This window comes from Mixophyes fleayi, chromosome 4, assembly GCF_038048845.1.
Source record: "Mixophyes fleayi isolate aMixFle1 chromosome 4, aMixFle1.hap1, whole genome shotgun sequence".
Taxonomy (NCBI): Eukaryota; Metazoa; Chordata; class Amphibia; order Anura; family Limnodynastidae; genus Mixophyes; species Mixophyes fleayi.
In genome coordinates this window covers 315727464-315742703 of record NC_134405.1, presented here as the reverse complement: position 1 = coordinate 315742703, position 15240 = coordinate 315727464, and the positions used below count along the sequence as shown (strand labels likewise).

Below are 15240 nucleotides of genomic sequence, written 5' to 3'. Positions count from 1 at the left end.
GTGAGTAGAGAGGAATCAATATCTGGCCAAATAAATTAGGTAGACATTGCAGAAGATGTTGTGATAGCAGATTTGAAGGAGTTGTCCCCTCGCCTATATGGGCTAGAATACATGGCAAACTCCTTTGTCCACATGGATTAGAATATTGGTTTATCTCACCTAAAGTGTAGTCATGTCAAGAATATAAAACTCTCTTCAGCTCATTTTAACATAAGGTAACCTTCAGCCTTGAATGAATAGAAGATGAGAGAGGTCATCAGACAGCTCGCACCACTTCATTTTCAAATAATATAGTACTTTGGTTTCCTCAGTGTCCTGGGGTCTACCTAGTCATTCTGCTTGTTCTGTTAGCTTAGCTTGAACTCTGTAGAAGGTGGTTGGGGAATTTGAGGAGCATGCCAGAAGGTTTGGTGCACAGGGGAAAGTCTTGTTGTGTGAGGAAAGGAATTTCACAGATCATCATCATCATCATCAGCTATTTGAATAGCACCACTAATTCTGCAGCGATGTACAGAGAACTCACTCGCATCAGTCCCTGCCCCATTGGAGCTTAAAGTCTAATTTCTCTAATATATACACAGAGAGACTAGTGTCAATTTGATAGCAGCCTATCAAATTAGTAGGTTAATTGGCTGCCATTAAATTGACCCTAGTCTCTCTCTCGGTCTGTGTGTGTGTGTATGTTAGGGAATTTTGACTGTAAGCTCCAATAGGGTGTCACGATCTGCATCCTGCAGCTCTTGTCTGCCAGGAACTATGTTAGACCTTTGTATATTGATGTATCCTGCCTGTAGTACCATGTTCCACCAAAGTAGCTACTGTGGTACTGAGACTACTCTCTCATCTGCCAAAGCTGCCTTGTTATACCTGGAAGCCTGTTCCCCTGTCTTATCCTGATTGATCTTCTGGCCTACTCTCCTGTTCAGATGTCCTGTTCCCTGGCTCCTGTTTGCTGCAGATTATTGCTACCTATTCTCTGAGTCTCCAGCACATCTATCTGCAGATCATCTCAGACACTGTTTCTACTCCAATATCCTGTGGTAATGCTCTGCAGATTATTGCTACCTCTTCTCTGAGTCTCCAGCACATCTATCCGCAGATCATCACAGCCTCTGTGTCTACTCCATTATCCTGTGGTATCGCTCTGCAGATTATTGCAACCTGTTCTCTGAGTTTCCAGCCCATCTAATCACAGACTGTCACACCCAGTGCCTCATTTCCACTACCTTGTGGTAAAGTCCTGCAGATCATCGCACCCTGTGTCCGTTATCTTCAGTGCCTTGCTCCGCAGACCGTCACACCTACTGTGTCATCTTCACTACAGCGTGATAAAGTCTTGCAAACCATCGCCCTCTGCATATGTTTTTTAATGAGTTCTTTTGCCATTTCTGCCATGCCCTACCGTCCTGCATCTTGAAACCTTTGCTACCGGTGTTTAATAAAAAAACACTTCATTCATTACGCTCTTTCCGTGGTTTTATATTGAGAATCCTGACACGGGGACCGATGTGAGTTCCCTGTACAGCGCTGCAGAATTAGTGGCGCTATACAAATAAATTATGATGATGATGGCTACTGTGCAAGCTGAAGGAAGCTTCCCCAGGAGAGACCGAAGTCCTCTAAATAAAATGCTCCTTCCCAGAGGGGCTTAGGGGGGCCTTTGGACAAGTCTGGTCCTGTATGAAACCTATCAATATGCTATGAAGCACTGACATCATTGAGGACCTGCCTGCCTAAGATTCGTGAGACCTAACATATTCATGAGTTACTTCATAAATGAATAAGCTGCATTCTCATGAATTTCAATTCAATCCACCATTGTGCATTTTCTCCCATAGGGAGAAGACAAAGTGGTAAAAATTCAAAGCTTGAAAAACTTACTAAACAACAATATACATACCAATATGGTGGTAACAATGTACGTCCTGTTTTGGACCCCTATGGTCTCATTCCCTGCTTGGGCATCGGTAGCTAATGGGATAAGTTTATCATCTTCATTCCAAGTAGCAATCTGTTAATTAGAAAAGAAAATTTATTGTCAATGAACATCTCGCTTCGTTTTGTTCCGGACCATTAAACATGCTAGTGAATTTTTTAATTCACAGTACTCAGCTCTCGTGTTAGTCAGAATTTCCCATACAGGTGAGAATAAAAAATCCTTGTCACAGATTTATAGCATTGTGCAATAAATCAGCGTTTCCTCTGTTGGTTTATAATTGTGTAGGGAGAATATTGTATGTGGGTGTATTTTACAAGATGATTTAATACTGTCTGCAAATAAGAGACAGTTTTAGGGCCATTAAAATGAGTACGATCGCATCCGTACAAATAATCTTGTAGAGTCCTCTGCTTGTTTAAAATGTTATTAAAGTTTAAAAAGACTTCAATCTATCAAGTTTGACTACAACTGGATTTCATTTTTATTGATCTAATTCTTGTTACAGTATTGCTGTCTGCACAGGTAGTTTTATCCAAATACTATGCCAGAGATTCATTTGCTATTATATGTTGGTTTGTAAATGTGCTTAAAACTGAGATGGCCTCTCCAATCTTTTAAACAATAAACCCGAATGATTGGAAACCTCCAGATAGTTTTGTCAAAGCACTCTTAATCAATGCCAAATTACTATCTGGTTGTTACCTCCTCTCCATTCAGAAAGAAAGATATGTGGACGAAAATAAAAGACACTCTGGTGAAAAGATATTTAGCATCAGTCAAGAGACCAAGATGAAGTAAGGCAACTCTGGTATAACAGAAAAAAAATCTCAAAGGCAAGTCTATCGATTGATGCCATTGGTTATGCAAATGAAAAACTGTCGGCACCCAATGAGATATGTTCCACAAACATCATGTTTCTGATAAGCAGATAATAAAGGCTCAAAAACACTTTAAATAACATAAAGGTAAGGTGGGACTCAGGGCCTGATTATCCAATAGATTGACTAGACTGTAGCCTAAAGTACAAGGCTTTTGGGGGGGGCGCAAAAATGTTGGGGGTGCAAAATTATGACAAGGATAGAGGCATAAACTGAAATTCATTTTAAAATATAAGCAAATAGTTCTCCAAAATAAAAGTAACACATGAAAGAAAAATGTAGCAAGGTTGTGATCTTGACATATTCCCATGATAAAGGCTGAAGACAATGAGTCATCCTTGGGGTGTGCTTGAGGATAACTGAGTAGGAAAGACAAGGGCGGCGACAGCCCCCTTTGAAATCTTCACCCTCAGTAGCGCTCATTTGCGCCTCCATTCTGCTATACAGTTCTGATTTTAATGAAAACTAAATGAGTGACAAAGATTGCCGTGACCCTTTCCAAAAGCCAACTGGAGCTGTGGTTCTAAATCACGGGAACATAAAGATGTTAATTTTTACCTACTTTCTGTTGCGGAAGGCAACAGGGCGCTATGAGTATATTAGCCTAGGACGGCCTGAACCTTTAATCAGGCCGTGGTGGGACTTGCGTCTGTTATTTTAAACAATAATAATAATGTCTTTCAGAACTACTAGCCACCTACCCACACCTGCAGTACATACCTCTATATTGTCCTCTCAACAAAACAGGACAAGTGTATTACACCCAATGGTCTAGTTGTAAGAGTAGGAAAAACTCTTGTCTAGAATATATTGTTATTAAAACCTCTTTTCTAATAGACTATCACCTCCTGCTTAGCTATTGCGAAACATCTTCCAAAATACTCAGCCCCCTACTGCCCCAAGAGAGGTAATCTGTGTAGGCAAAAGGAGAAGGGTGTGTGGCCGTTTGTAATCACAAAGGCCTGAATTGGCCTTTTGCCTAGGACAGCATTGTTCAGAAGAGACATTGCCTTGGGTTGTTAACCTTCCATGAATCACACTAAAAATCCCTTCAATACATGGAGGAGGGGTGGACAGAATGGTGTGAAGTGTCAGTAAATCCAGTTACAAGGGCCCACTGTAGAGCTGTAAATTACATATTTAACGTAGTACAAAAAATACAGAATTATCTACAGCGTGATCTTGTTTCATCTTTGTGTGTTACAAGGGGCCAATAAAATCCCTTCTGATATATTTTCCTTGCATTAAACATGCTATAGACACCCATTTGGGACCCACCAAATGTCCCTATGTTCACGTTAATGACCAGTTCAAACCGCATGGCATGTATAACTTATGTACCTTATGTTGGTTACACACTGGAGTGATTTTCAGTGGATCTAGCACGGTTGCCAGCCAGTTTAAACAAATGCCCAAAAGTCCATTGAAAATCAGTCTGTATAGACATTGACTTATAAGGTGATCACATATCTTTCATATGAGGTGGTCGCTTGCTGTGTGTGACAATGAATGATTGCTGGATCACTGAAATAGGACTGTGGTGACTAATAGGGACAGAAGAAAGGGACAAGTCTTCTCCCCTCATGTCCCTATACCTGGCCCAGGGCCGTAACTAGGGCTGTGCGAAAGGGGCGACCGCCCAAGGAGCAACGCTGAAGGGGTGCACAATTGAGGAATATTTTAGGTTAATTTGGTTAAAATTGAGGACTAGGGGGGCGGCATTTTTCTTTCTCGCCCCGGGCGCTAGAATTCTAAGTTACGGCTCTGACCTGGCCAATCATGTTAGGATTGCTAAGACTGTAAATGAAGGAAGCAGCTCAGATGATTAGTGTTACCCTCCACTGCAATGAATTATTGCAGAATGTAGGTGGTGACCGAAGCAAGGCGGAGGGGCGTAAGATAGGGGCCAGGGAGGAGGGCGAGAATCTCGTCATGGCCTCCTCTAGAGTTGACCTGCCTGAGATAAGGTTCTCACCTCGTCACATGAAAGACATGGCCCTGTCTATAGTTCATATTTACATCACATTAATTCCTCATGGCCTAGTGCAGGTGACAGACGGTGTATGATCAGCAACATAAAAAATAAAAAAGGTTGTTCTGTTAAAAAGAATGAGCGCTATAACACCATATAACCGATAGCGATACAGGACACGTGTACCGGACAACTGTTATTATGATTTCATAAATAACGCCTTTGTGGTGTTGCTGGAAGGGAATGCACAGGAACAGATGACTCTAATGCAATGTGAAAGCCTTATTGTGTAAGCAGCTTCCAATCACTTTCTGTTAGAGTTTGGTATTGGGAAAAGCTGACTCCTTATTACAGGAGCTGTCCAGATACAGGGACCAGAGTCACTGGACAATGGCACAAAGAACAGGAGACGGGTGAAATAAGGCTCAGAGCCGGTAGTGTTAAAAGATGCAAAAAATTCTTACAAATATTAATGTAGACGTTCTCAGCTTCTTTACAAAATTGATGATATTTTAAATTGTATATGACAGGCAGGAGGTTTTCTTTGCACGTGCCACTTTTTGACAACTTATCAGGCGAGATATTAAAGGAGAAGAAAGAAATTACTTTCACAAATTGATCCTGAGTTGCAGATGTGATTGGTTCACTTGTCAGTATTTATTATCTGCATATATGCTCAGAATGAGTTTTTATTTGGGAACAATCTGAAATTTAATAGATAACATATAAAATAATGTTCAAAACAGAGCTTATCATATTCCCTCCTGCCCCACCACCTCCTCTCAAATCTCCCCGACGGTCAAATAACACCATCCAGTCTCTCTCCCAGACCTGTCGACTCCACCTTTGGCAGAATACGCCCTTTTCTTGTGCAACATGCTACCAAAACTCTTATCGATTCTCTCATTCCCGCCTACAAGACTTCTCCCATGCTGCTCCCCACTTATGGAATTCTCAACCACGGCCAGTCAGACTTTTCTACAGCCTTAAAATCTTAAGACACTCTCTGAAAACCCATCTGTTTATAGAGCTTACCTTATCCCCAATAATACTATTCACACTAGTGGACACTCACAACTGTCCCAATCTCCACTCTGAGCCACACTTGCTCCTCTTTTTTCAGCTGTGCCCTCTTCCACTGTGAATGTAAGCACTCTGATAAGCAGGGTCCTTCATACTCTTTGTTTTTATGTCTGGTTTATTTTGTCTACCTTGTATGTCCTTATTTTATTTATGTCCTGTTCTCCCTACTGTACGGCGCTGCGGAGCACGTGTGGGCTTTACAAATCCACAACAATAATAACAATAACTCCATCTGAAACCTATATTTTAGCCAACAACTCTCATCCCACAAGTATCAGAACCATTGAGCTGCCATGTTAGGGACTCCTTCCGCTTGGGAGCACTCATTCCCCATCAGCACCCCAGGAGTATTCACAACTGGGAACAGTTCAAAGTCAAACTGTTCTGCGCTTACTAACACAAGCTCTGATTGGACAACACCATAGGGCTGATTTATCAAAATTCGTTTTTCGTTGTGCCCTGTACATGAAAGGGTTACGGCCAGTGATAACACTGTTAATGCTGCCTTTGCACTGGTAAAGCTATTTAACAAGTATCTCAGGATGGCGACATTGGATTAAAATCGTTAAACAATGCTTTGAATAATGCATTTTTTAATGAACAGCGCTTTAAAATTTTTTTTGATGCATTTTGATTTTATGTTTAAACAATTTTTTTTGCAATAATTTTTTTGTCAAGCTACAGTGATGACTGATTTTTTGTTGCCACAATGAAAAATCACCTTCGTTGCTTCAATCAGGGATTAGATGATAAATAGGCTCATATATCTCAGTGCTATTTGAACCACAGATTTTAATGCTGGAACAAGAAGGATTGTGGTTCTGGCAGAGGTGAGTTCTCCCAAAATAGGGGTTTAGTACATACTTAACTACTCTCCCAGAATTCCAGGTAATTCTCCCGCATCCTGTCCCCAACGGGCCTCAATGGCGCGATTCATAGTGAATCGCGTCATTTTGGCCCCGCCCCGTGACAAAATGATGATTTTGTCAAAGGGCGGTGTCAAAATGACACGATTCACCATGCCCGGCCCCCTTTTGCTCTCCCATTACACCCCTCTTCAGGGATCTCCTGGATCCCTCAAAGTAGGCAAGTTTGGTTTAACATGGAATCTCCACTGCACTGCTCATTTTTACAGATCCTGTCAATGTTAGGGAGAAACATTATACCTGACAGGAATAATACCCATAATCCACCAAGATCTACCCATTATTCTGTGTTCTGTATTTATGCGCACAAATCCACTGGCAGATCACCAGAATTACTGTAGTAATATAAGTAAAAATAATGAATCAAGCTAACGGCTATTAGGAGAAAAAGATGCAGAAAAGAACACATGCAAAAAACGAATAAAAAACATTCAAATAAAAATATGAAGCAAATAGTGAAACAGGCAATATATTACGTAGACTAGATAAACCAGTCAGTTATTTTCTCAAATGTTATTATTATAATTATTTGTTTAATAATGCATGGTATATTTGCTGTATATGCAACACTCCACCTTTAAATGTAATTTTATCCTTGTTTTACAATCTTACCTGTCGGATACCTTTATGTTTTAACTCCAGCACGTGCAATGTATAATTTGTCCGACGCCCCTTCTCGTTAAACTGGACATTTCCAGATAGTCCTTCCATTCGAACCTTATCAAAAGATACCACAAGTCACAACAATATAATAAAACAGAGCTAAATTTAACCAAATACATGAATATTATAGGAAAATGTTGTTATAAACTCTCTTTGAGAGATAAAAAAAAAAAGGTAAAACGTAATAAAACTATGTTTTTTGCCTATAACAATATATACGGTGGTATGCCATACCGCCACTTCTCCTATTGCTTTCGTTTTAAAACTATCATATTCCTTTCCCTTATATTGTTCATACCACACCTTCTAAATTTCCACTTCGACCACAGTACCAAACTCATAAACCAAATTAGTGGTCTGTTATTTTCCCCAGCTTGCGTTCTCCAGAAGGTAAAATGTAAGTTTCATTCTTATTATTATGTTAATAGGTATCTACTGCTACCATAACTCTGTTTTATGCAGGTTTTATACATACCTGTTGTAACGCTCTCTGTATGTCTATTCCTTGTCCCCATGGAACAGCGGGGTTGGCCAAACATTCTCCGGCATTACCACGACGGGAAATGTCTATCCTCTGTTTCCTCAGGTTCTGGAAAGCTTCATACATTACACGGACACCGTCATAAGTTAGAGCGGAGGTGTACTACACAAGGGAAACAGAGAGCATTAAACACCAATTGGTACACAACAAATCCTGCAAATGCAAAATGTTCTACATTAGCACAGACATCATTCATTTCCAGAATTGATTTAAGGTCAAAACAGTCACTAAGTGCAACAAATAAGTAATTTCAAATCATCTAGTTTATCTATGACCCCCCTCAGTCAATTATAGGCCTAGACATATACCTAGGTTGCCTTGTATATATATATATATGTATATATATATATATAGTTCTGCATGGTTGGGGGGCAGTGTTTCAGAAATGTAATGATTGCATCATAATCATACTTGCCAACTCTCCCGAAATGTCCGGGAGACTCCCGCATTTTGCGAGAGTCTCCCGGACTCCCGGGCGAGTGTGGCAATCTCCCTGATCGGCAAAATTCGGTTTAAACGCCGCGATTCACCCGGAATCGCGGCGTTTAGCCCCGCCCCCGCTGTAAAATGACGCGATTTGCGTCATCATGTCAAGGGGCGGGGCCAAAATGACGCGATCTCGGCACCCCGCCCCCTGTACGCCCACGTCCCAGCCGGCATCTCCCGGAAGCCAGAAAACAAATGTAGGCAAGTATGATCATAATATGTGCATGGATGTTCTCTAGGTTGTTTAGCTACATTAGCCAACCTTATCTGACAGTTCTGTATGTTTCTGAAACTTGTGACAATTTCCTGATAGTCCAGAGTAAGTGGAAATACACATGAAGAAGTGAAATTTAAAAAAATAAAATGAAAAATGTTATAAAAACATTGCTGGCAAGGAAACAAATTTGCAGGCCTAGCCAGTAATACCCCAAATGGTTGCATAAATACTGCTCTGTTGAATGGTTAATGGCTGTTATTTATGAACGTGCAAAACATGCAGGCGCGCGAGGTTTATCATTGTAAATGTGCATATAAGTGTGACTAATAAATAGCTGTACTTCCACATTCCGCTTTTGGAATCGGCCACCGGAAAATATCAATCTGCACCTACGAATTCCAGATCTAGAAATGTGCATGGTAGAATAAAAATGTTGGTTCAAAGTCCATCCTATTTACTAATTTACCACGACTCCCTTTTAATTAATTTCAACTTTTTTTCACTTTCCTCCCCTACCCCATCTGCATTTACTCCATACTTGCCAACTCTCCCAGAATGTCCGGGAGACTCCTGAAATTCGAGTGGGCCAAAATGACGCGATTCGCTGTGCCCCGCCCCTCCCGCCCTCCAACCATGCCCCCCTGCTCGGGATCTCCCGGAATTAAATTTCCAAAAGTTGGCAAGTATGATTTACCCTTTGGTGCAGAAAGTAGGGATGCATGTTATCCTACAAAAAGATGCAAAACCTTGCTTAAAATCTACAACATTTACGCAAAATGGCAAATACACCATGGGAAGCGTTATGTTTAGAGCTTTTGTAAGTTACCTTTAATATCTCCACATATCCGAACTCCCTTGTTTTGATATTGAAATCAGTCAAGGGAATATAAGCCATTAACCTCTATGCCTAAAAGAACAATCTCAAAATTTAATGGGTCGATGTGCTTGTGCTGCTAAGTAAGCAAAGTCTTTGCAGATTGCATGAGTTTGATAAACTGTGCATTACCAAAAGGCTGATGTGCTAAAAATACAGGGGTTAAACACTTAGCACAGTTTGCTAGGTGACGATAATGGATGCCTATTAGATGGTTAAAAATAACTTTATGCGTAGCAGGCTGATGTTCCATAGCGGCGAGTCTAAAGATGTACAGCATGATATGAAAGGGAAGCTGTCGATGTAGCTGAACTACATTTCCCATGATGCTCAGCCAGACACATAGACACAAAGAGAACATTGCCACCAGTGCAGAGTAACAAATATTGCCCCATAAAGGTTCAAATGGTTCTACTGCTTGTTGTATGATATCACAGGGAGTGTAGCTAAAGTGTCAAATAAATTAGGTATTTATGGTGGCTGCTACCTATATATTTGGGAATGTTTTATAAACTTTCATAATGTCCTTGTTCCGTGGTATATCACGAGATCTCCTCAGTAAGGAGATTACTGTGTGCCGCGGAAGGACTACAGTGACAGCGCTCAGCAGCCCTGATCGGGCCGGGGGCGCCCCCGCCCCGATCATTAATGCCGTTGAGCACTTTCAAGGGCCCCCTGGATGCCCGAGGCCCCTGGGCTGTAGCCCAGTTAGACCTCGGGTTAATCTGGCCCTCTCTAAGTATAGACAGAAGACTACATATTCCTAATGATGGAGATGCTGAAGTATAGTGCTAGATACACTCTATTAAACAGTGTAGATAGCAAACAACTGTGAAAACCATTTGAGTTTATATTTAGGGGGAAATTCAATTGCCGGCAATGTGGCGCAAGGTAAAAATCTCTGCTCATTGGTCTTCGCACCTTTATGGGGTGTGAGGAAAAACGAGTGGAGATTTTACAGAAATCTCCGCTGCGAAATTGTCTCACGGATGTTCCGAAGACAAAGGTGTTATCCTTTAGTGGACTTTCCATTTGAAGTTTTTAGATTGGACAGTGACCATCGAGAACACACTCGAAATGAGCAGAGAACTTTAGGGAGACGAAAAGATGTGAATACGGGTGTCTTTTATGTGCCAGTGTGCCTATGTGTCTGCCATGTGCCTGTGTGTGATCACCTGACTGAAAGGAGTCTGCCAACATTACAATAGGAAAGCCTCATGCATCTACCATATTAAAGTCATTTGAATATTTTGTAGAATAGAACAAAATCTAATTTTTGCCCAGAACTAGACACGATACTATAACTATATCCTGCATTCTCCATGTCCCATCCAAAATGTGCTCAACGCACAGCTGATACCATTCTGATAACCCAGCCAAGATGGTGCCACTGTTCAAACAGAGGCTTGTGAGTCACACAGAGGAAGAAACAACTTTTTGTATGGTGCTTGTGAATTTTTTTTGTTCGGAAACCATTCACTGTGGAACATTTATATAAAACTGTTCCATGATAACCGTGGAGGATATACTGTGTGACCCATAGTGACAAACCAAAAGGTCAATGTCATTTTTTTCGGTACAGTTTACAAAATGAAAACAAACGCCTGGTTGGTTGCTATCGGCAACACCCCAACAGATTTCATAAATGTTCCTCAGTAAGGTTCCATGATTCTTCAGCCAATAATTTGAAAAACCACTGAAATAACCAATGCCTGGCAGCTATCACAGAAATAGTGGTAAATGATGTCACTGGTTGCAGACATTGCTCTCTTGCAACTGCATAAGATACCGTCCTCTGGACAAACATAAATCGCCTTTTGTATCTCTCTCTATAATTTTCCTTTTTTTAAATGTACAGTCTATGCCAATTAGAGCAGCAGGTTTGAACTGTTGGATTCCTTCATTGATGACACCTGTGGGCTAGTGCAGATGTAACAGAACAAACCATTAATCTCTTATACTCGGCATGGTGTTAATAGAGTCTCCTTTATGAACAGGACCCAAACAGCTTAAATTTATGTCTTGGATTATCAATACGATGCACAGGCAAATCCTACTTGTGTAAAAGCAAAAATACTTGCATACCGCTATCCCTGCATTTGTTGCTTGATTTAGAAATAAAACTGTGACCATTATTTTCGCCAGCACCAGCCTGTACACTTTTATTTCGGGTTAACGGTGTTTTCCAGCTGGGCGCCCATGGGTCAGCGTAACCTCCCTTATCAATGCCCTGTATAGGCCAATCCTTCTTTGGTACATCATACATTTTTTTTGTAAATTAAAAGCAGAACTGTATTAATGATCTAGGCATGACAACATTCCTGGGGGGGTAGATTTCCTAAAAACTCTAAAAAGGAAAAGCGGAGGTGTTGACTGGAGTAACCAATCAGATTGTAGTTATCATTTTCTAAACTGTGCTAGATAAATTATAGCTAGAATCTGATTGGTCGCTATGGACAAAACCTCCACTTTTCCTAGTGTAAGAGATGAGAAGGGCACCATTTCACTTGAATCCTCAGGCAACAGAGACACAACTCCATGGGCAAATAAGTAAACGGATAACTTCTTATACTTGAAATAGGACGTCAGCCTGAAAACTGCAGAAACACACTGTTGGTGCCTATAAAAGACTATAAAAGACCGATACACCTTAGCGACCTCTAAGGTTGGAGTGTCAATCTTTAGGTCATCTTTAGGTAATCTGTCAAATGGCAGCAACGGTTTTTCTGAGTTTTAAGCAGGTGATTTTAGGCAGAAGTCCTATTTCAAATATTGATTGCTTTTCCAGTAAATTGTAGTGACCAGCATAGTCACCAGGCACCCTTGCAGTAGCACTGGCATTGAAAGAGAAATGTTGATTTAGAAGCATCATATTTTCTCCAATGTATGGTTTAGCTACTGACATTTGCTGGAAGATCTGTTTCTAGGAATGTGCATGCAATGTAGTAATGCTATTTGAGAGGGCACTGGCTCATGGACTGCCACATGGCCAGTATTTTATCTATCTGGCCAATAAAAATGAGTCTTATGGCATGGTGGTAACCATAACTGAATCCAGTAACTAGCTTTAGAGGACATCTGGGAGCCTGGCAAAAGAGGATACCCTTCTTTAGATGTTCTTGTGCAGACCAGGAAGCTGTGGCCTTCTAACATCTGGAAAGCTTGACTGTTTATCTGCATTAGTTAATTAAGAAGTCCAACCACACTTTTATACCCCTAAGTCATCTCTCAACTGGCAGAACCAAAAGTTTCCCATGCAACTGACAACAAAATGATTCCTGCCCATACCATTCAGTGCATTATACTGATGAAGCTGATTGGACAGTTGCTGTGGCTCAGAAACCGCTGTCCAATCCGCCTCCCAAATGAACTAAACAATCCTTCACTGGCTACGTTAGGATCTTACCACCATGTGGCTATTGCACATGTGTGGCTAAGGTCCCGCATGCGCATAGGGATGGGACCCAGCGTTGGAGTCTTCTCTGGTGGTGATGGAGTCCTAAAAACTCCATTGGAAAGGTTGGCTAATGCCCTCTGGAGATGGTGTTAGTTTTTTAAGGCTGCCAGTGAAAAGCAAAGCAAATTGGGTCACATTGCAGACCCATAAAAGTCTATGAGGACTGCAGTTATCAGTGTTAAACAAGTTACTCAACCCTGTGACCAATTGAAAGAAGAGCTGCCATGACCGCTTTCTCCAGATATTTGGCTCATCGCAGCTTATCGAGTAGACCTCTAAGTCTAGCTGGACTTTTATTTAACCCCAATGACAAACAGCAGAAATGAAACATATTAAAGGGTAACTAAACTGAAAATACTAATAACAATTACAAATATATATGGTTATGTTTCTGAAGCTTATTGGAAGAGAAGACAATTCAAATAAAATTGCGATCGTGGTGGAAGACATTTTCCTTCACTTCCTGACAATAATAGTATTAAAAAACACTGCACCCAGTCTCTTCTCGTCCTGCAATGGCTGAGGATAACGTAATAGTCTGCGTTCAGCTATACAAATATATAATCTAAGAACTTCCCCAAGTCATATTGATTAACAGAAAACTGAAAATATTATGTCAAACCTGCAAATCTTTCCATTGCAAATGAATGGTCATAATAACACGTAGATGAATATATATATATATATATATATATAGTGGTGGAAGTGGGGGTGTATATGGTGGTATAAGCATACTTGTCAACTCTCCCGGAATGTCCGGGAGACTACCAAAATTCAGGTCAGTCTCACGGACTTCTGGGAAAGCAGGCAAATCTCCCGCATCCCACTACTGCCATCCCAAAATGACGCGATTCACGGTGAAGCGCAGCATTTTGGCCCTGACCCCGCGACAATATGTAATTTCCGTTGCGGGGCGGTGCCAAAATGATGCGTTTGGCTGTGCCCCGCACCCTCCCGCTCTCCCGCCGTGCCCCTCTCCCGGAAAGAACTTGCGCAAAGTAGGTCATAAGGCCACTTCTCCTCCTGCTTTCCTTGTAAAACTATCAAACACCATTCACTTACATTACCATTACATTTTCCATACCGCCACTTCTAAATGTCCAATTCGACCAATGTAAATGTGTATATATATATATATATATATATATATATATATATATATTTTCACTGTATATGCTACTTAATTTGCATAAACTGGATTGGGGACTTTTAGAATGTTCAGCATAGAACTAATTAAACAGCAGAGAAATGGCTTGTTTCATAAGGCTGTGAGTTATGCTTAGATAAGCTGTAACTATTATGACAGGTATATCCAGTGAGTCATCAGACCCTGCATGAGGGAGGTAGGAATAAGAAAACGGGCAACGTTACTAAATACAGGCTATGGGGTGAAAAATGTCTCTCCCACGTGTTGTCAATGATAATAACAATCTTTCAAATGTCTGTTGTTATGACAACCGGAAGAGAGGGCAGACCGCGCTGTAGATGATTATACGCTTTCATTTCCATCTATCTCAATGGTGTCCAAATAGTGGATCACTTCAGTTCTCTGAAATTGTGGGGGTTGCACAGAAACATTAAAAATATTATGTTACTTTACTACATGTTATTTTAGTACTTTACACAAGTAACAAGAATATTTGTAAATATGCTGTAAAACATATCCTAATGTTTTGTGAGTAGTGACACCACTTACATTTGGAGAGTAGTGCATACTTGACTACCGTAACGGTATGTATGGTAACGGTTACTATAACGGTTACTATGCAATGCCATGAATTTTGGCATTTCAAAACAGAAAGGTGGGCCATGGTGGCGTGATGGCATCAGAACGCCCCCTCCCGCTCTTGTCATGTGACCTCCCCTCTGGATGATATCACTTGCATCACATGACTCTTTTTTGAAAGCATTTGGTTATGTACAACTGTCCGTGAAGGGAAAGTACATCTCGATATAAGAATCATCTCATACTATTAATTAAATTAAATGGAATTAATTTAGGATAATCTATAATGGAAAAGGATTTGGGAGTGCTCGTAGACAGTAGACTTAGCAATAGTGCTCAATGTCAAGCAGCAGCTGCAAGGGCAAATAAAGTTTTGGCATGCATAAAAAGGAGCATAGATGCAAGGGAAGACAATGTAATTTTGCCACTATATAAATCGTTGGTAAGACCTCATCTTGAATATGCAGTACAGTTCTGG

At 40.8% G+C, this 15240-nt stretch overlaps 1 protein-coding gene across 5 annotated transcripts in view; it reads right to left on the bottom strand.

Annotated features, from left to right (window-relative positions):
* Positions 1 to 15240, bottom strand: part of GRIA1 (glutamate ionotropic receptor AMPA type subunit 1) — a 185833-nt gene that overhangs the window by 43088 nt on the left and 127505 nt on the right. For all 5 annotated transcript variants that reach the window (XR_012691416.1, XM_075210106.1, XM_075210108.1 and 2 more), the window contains exons 7-9: positions 7937 to 8104; positions 7411 to 7515; positions 1901 to 2011 (exon numbers count right to left, since the gene is read on the bottom strand). Coding sequence is in view for 4 of the 5 variants with exons in the window: in XM_075210106.1 (XP_075066207.1) it covers positions 1901 to 2011; positions 7411 to 7515; positions 7937 to 8104 (384 nt within the window). In the remaining variant the exon portion in view is untranslated. The remainder of the gene's footprint in view (positions 1 to 1900; positions 2012 to 7410; positions 7516 to 7936; positions 8105 to 15240) is intronic.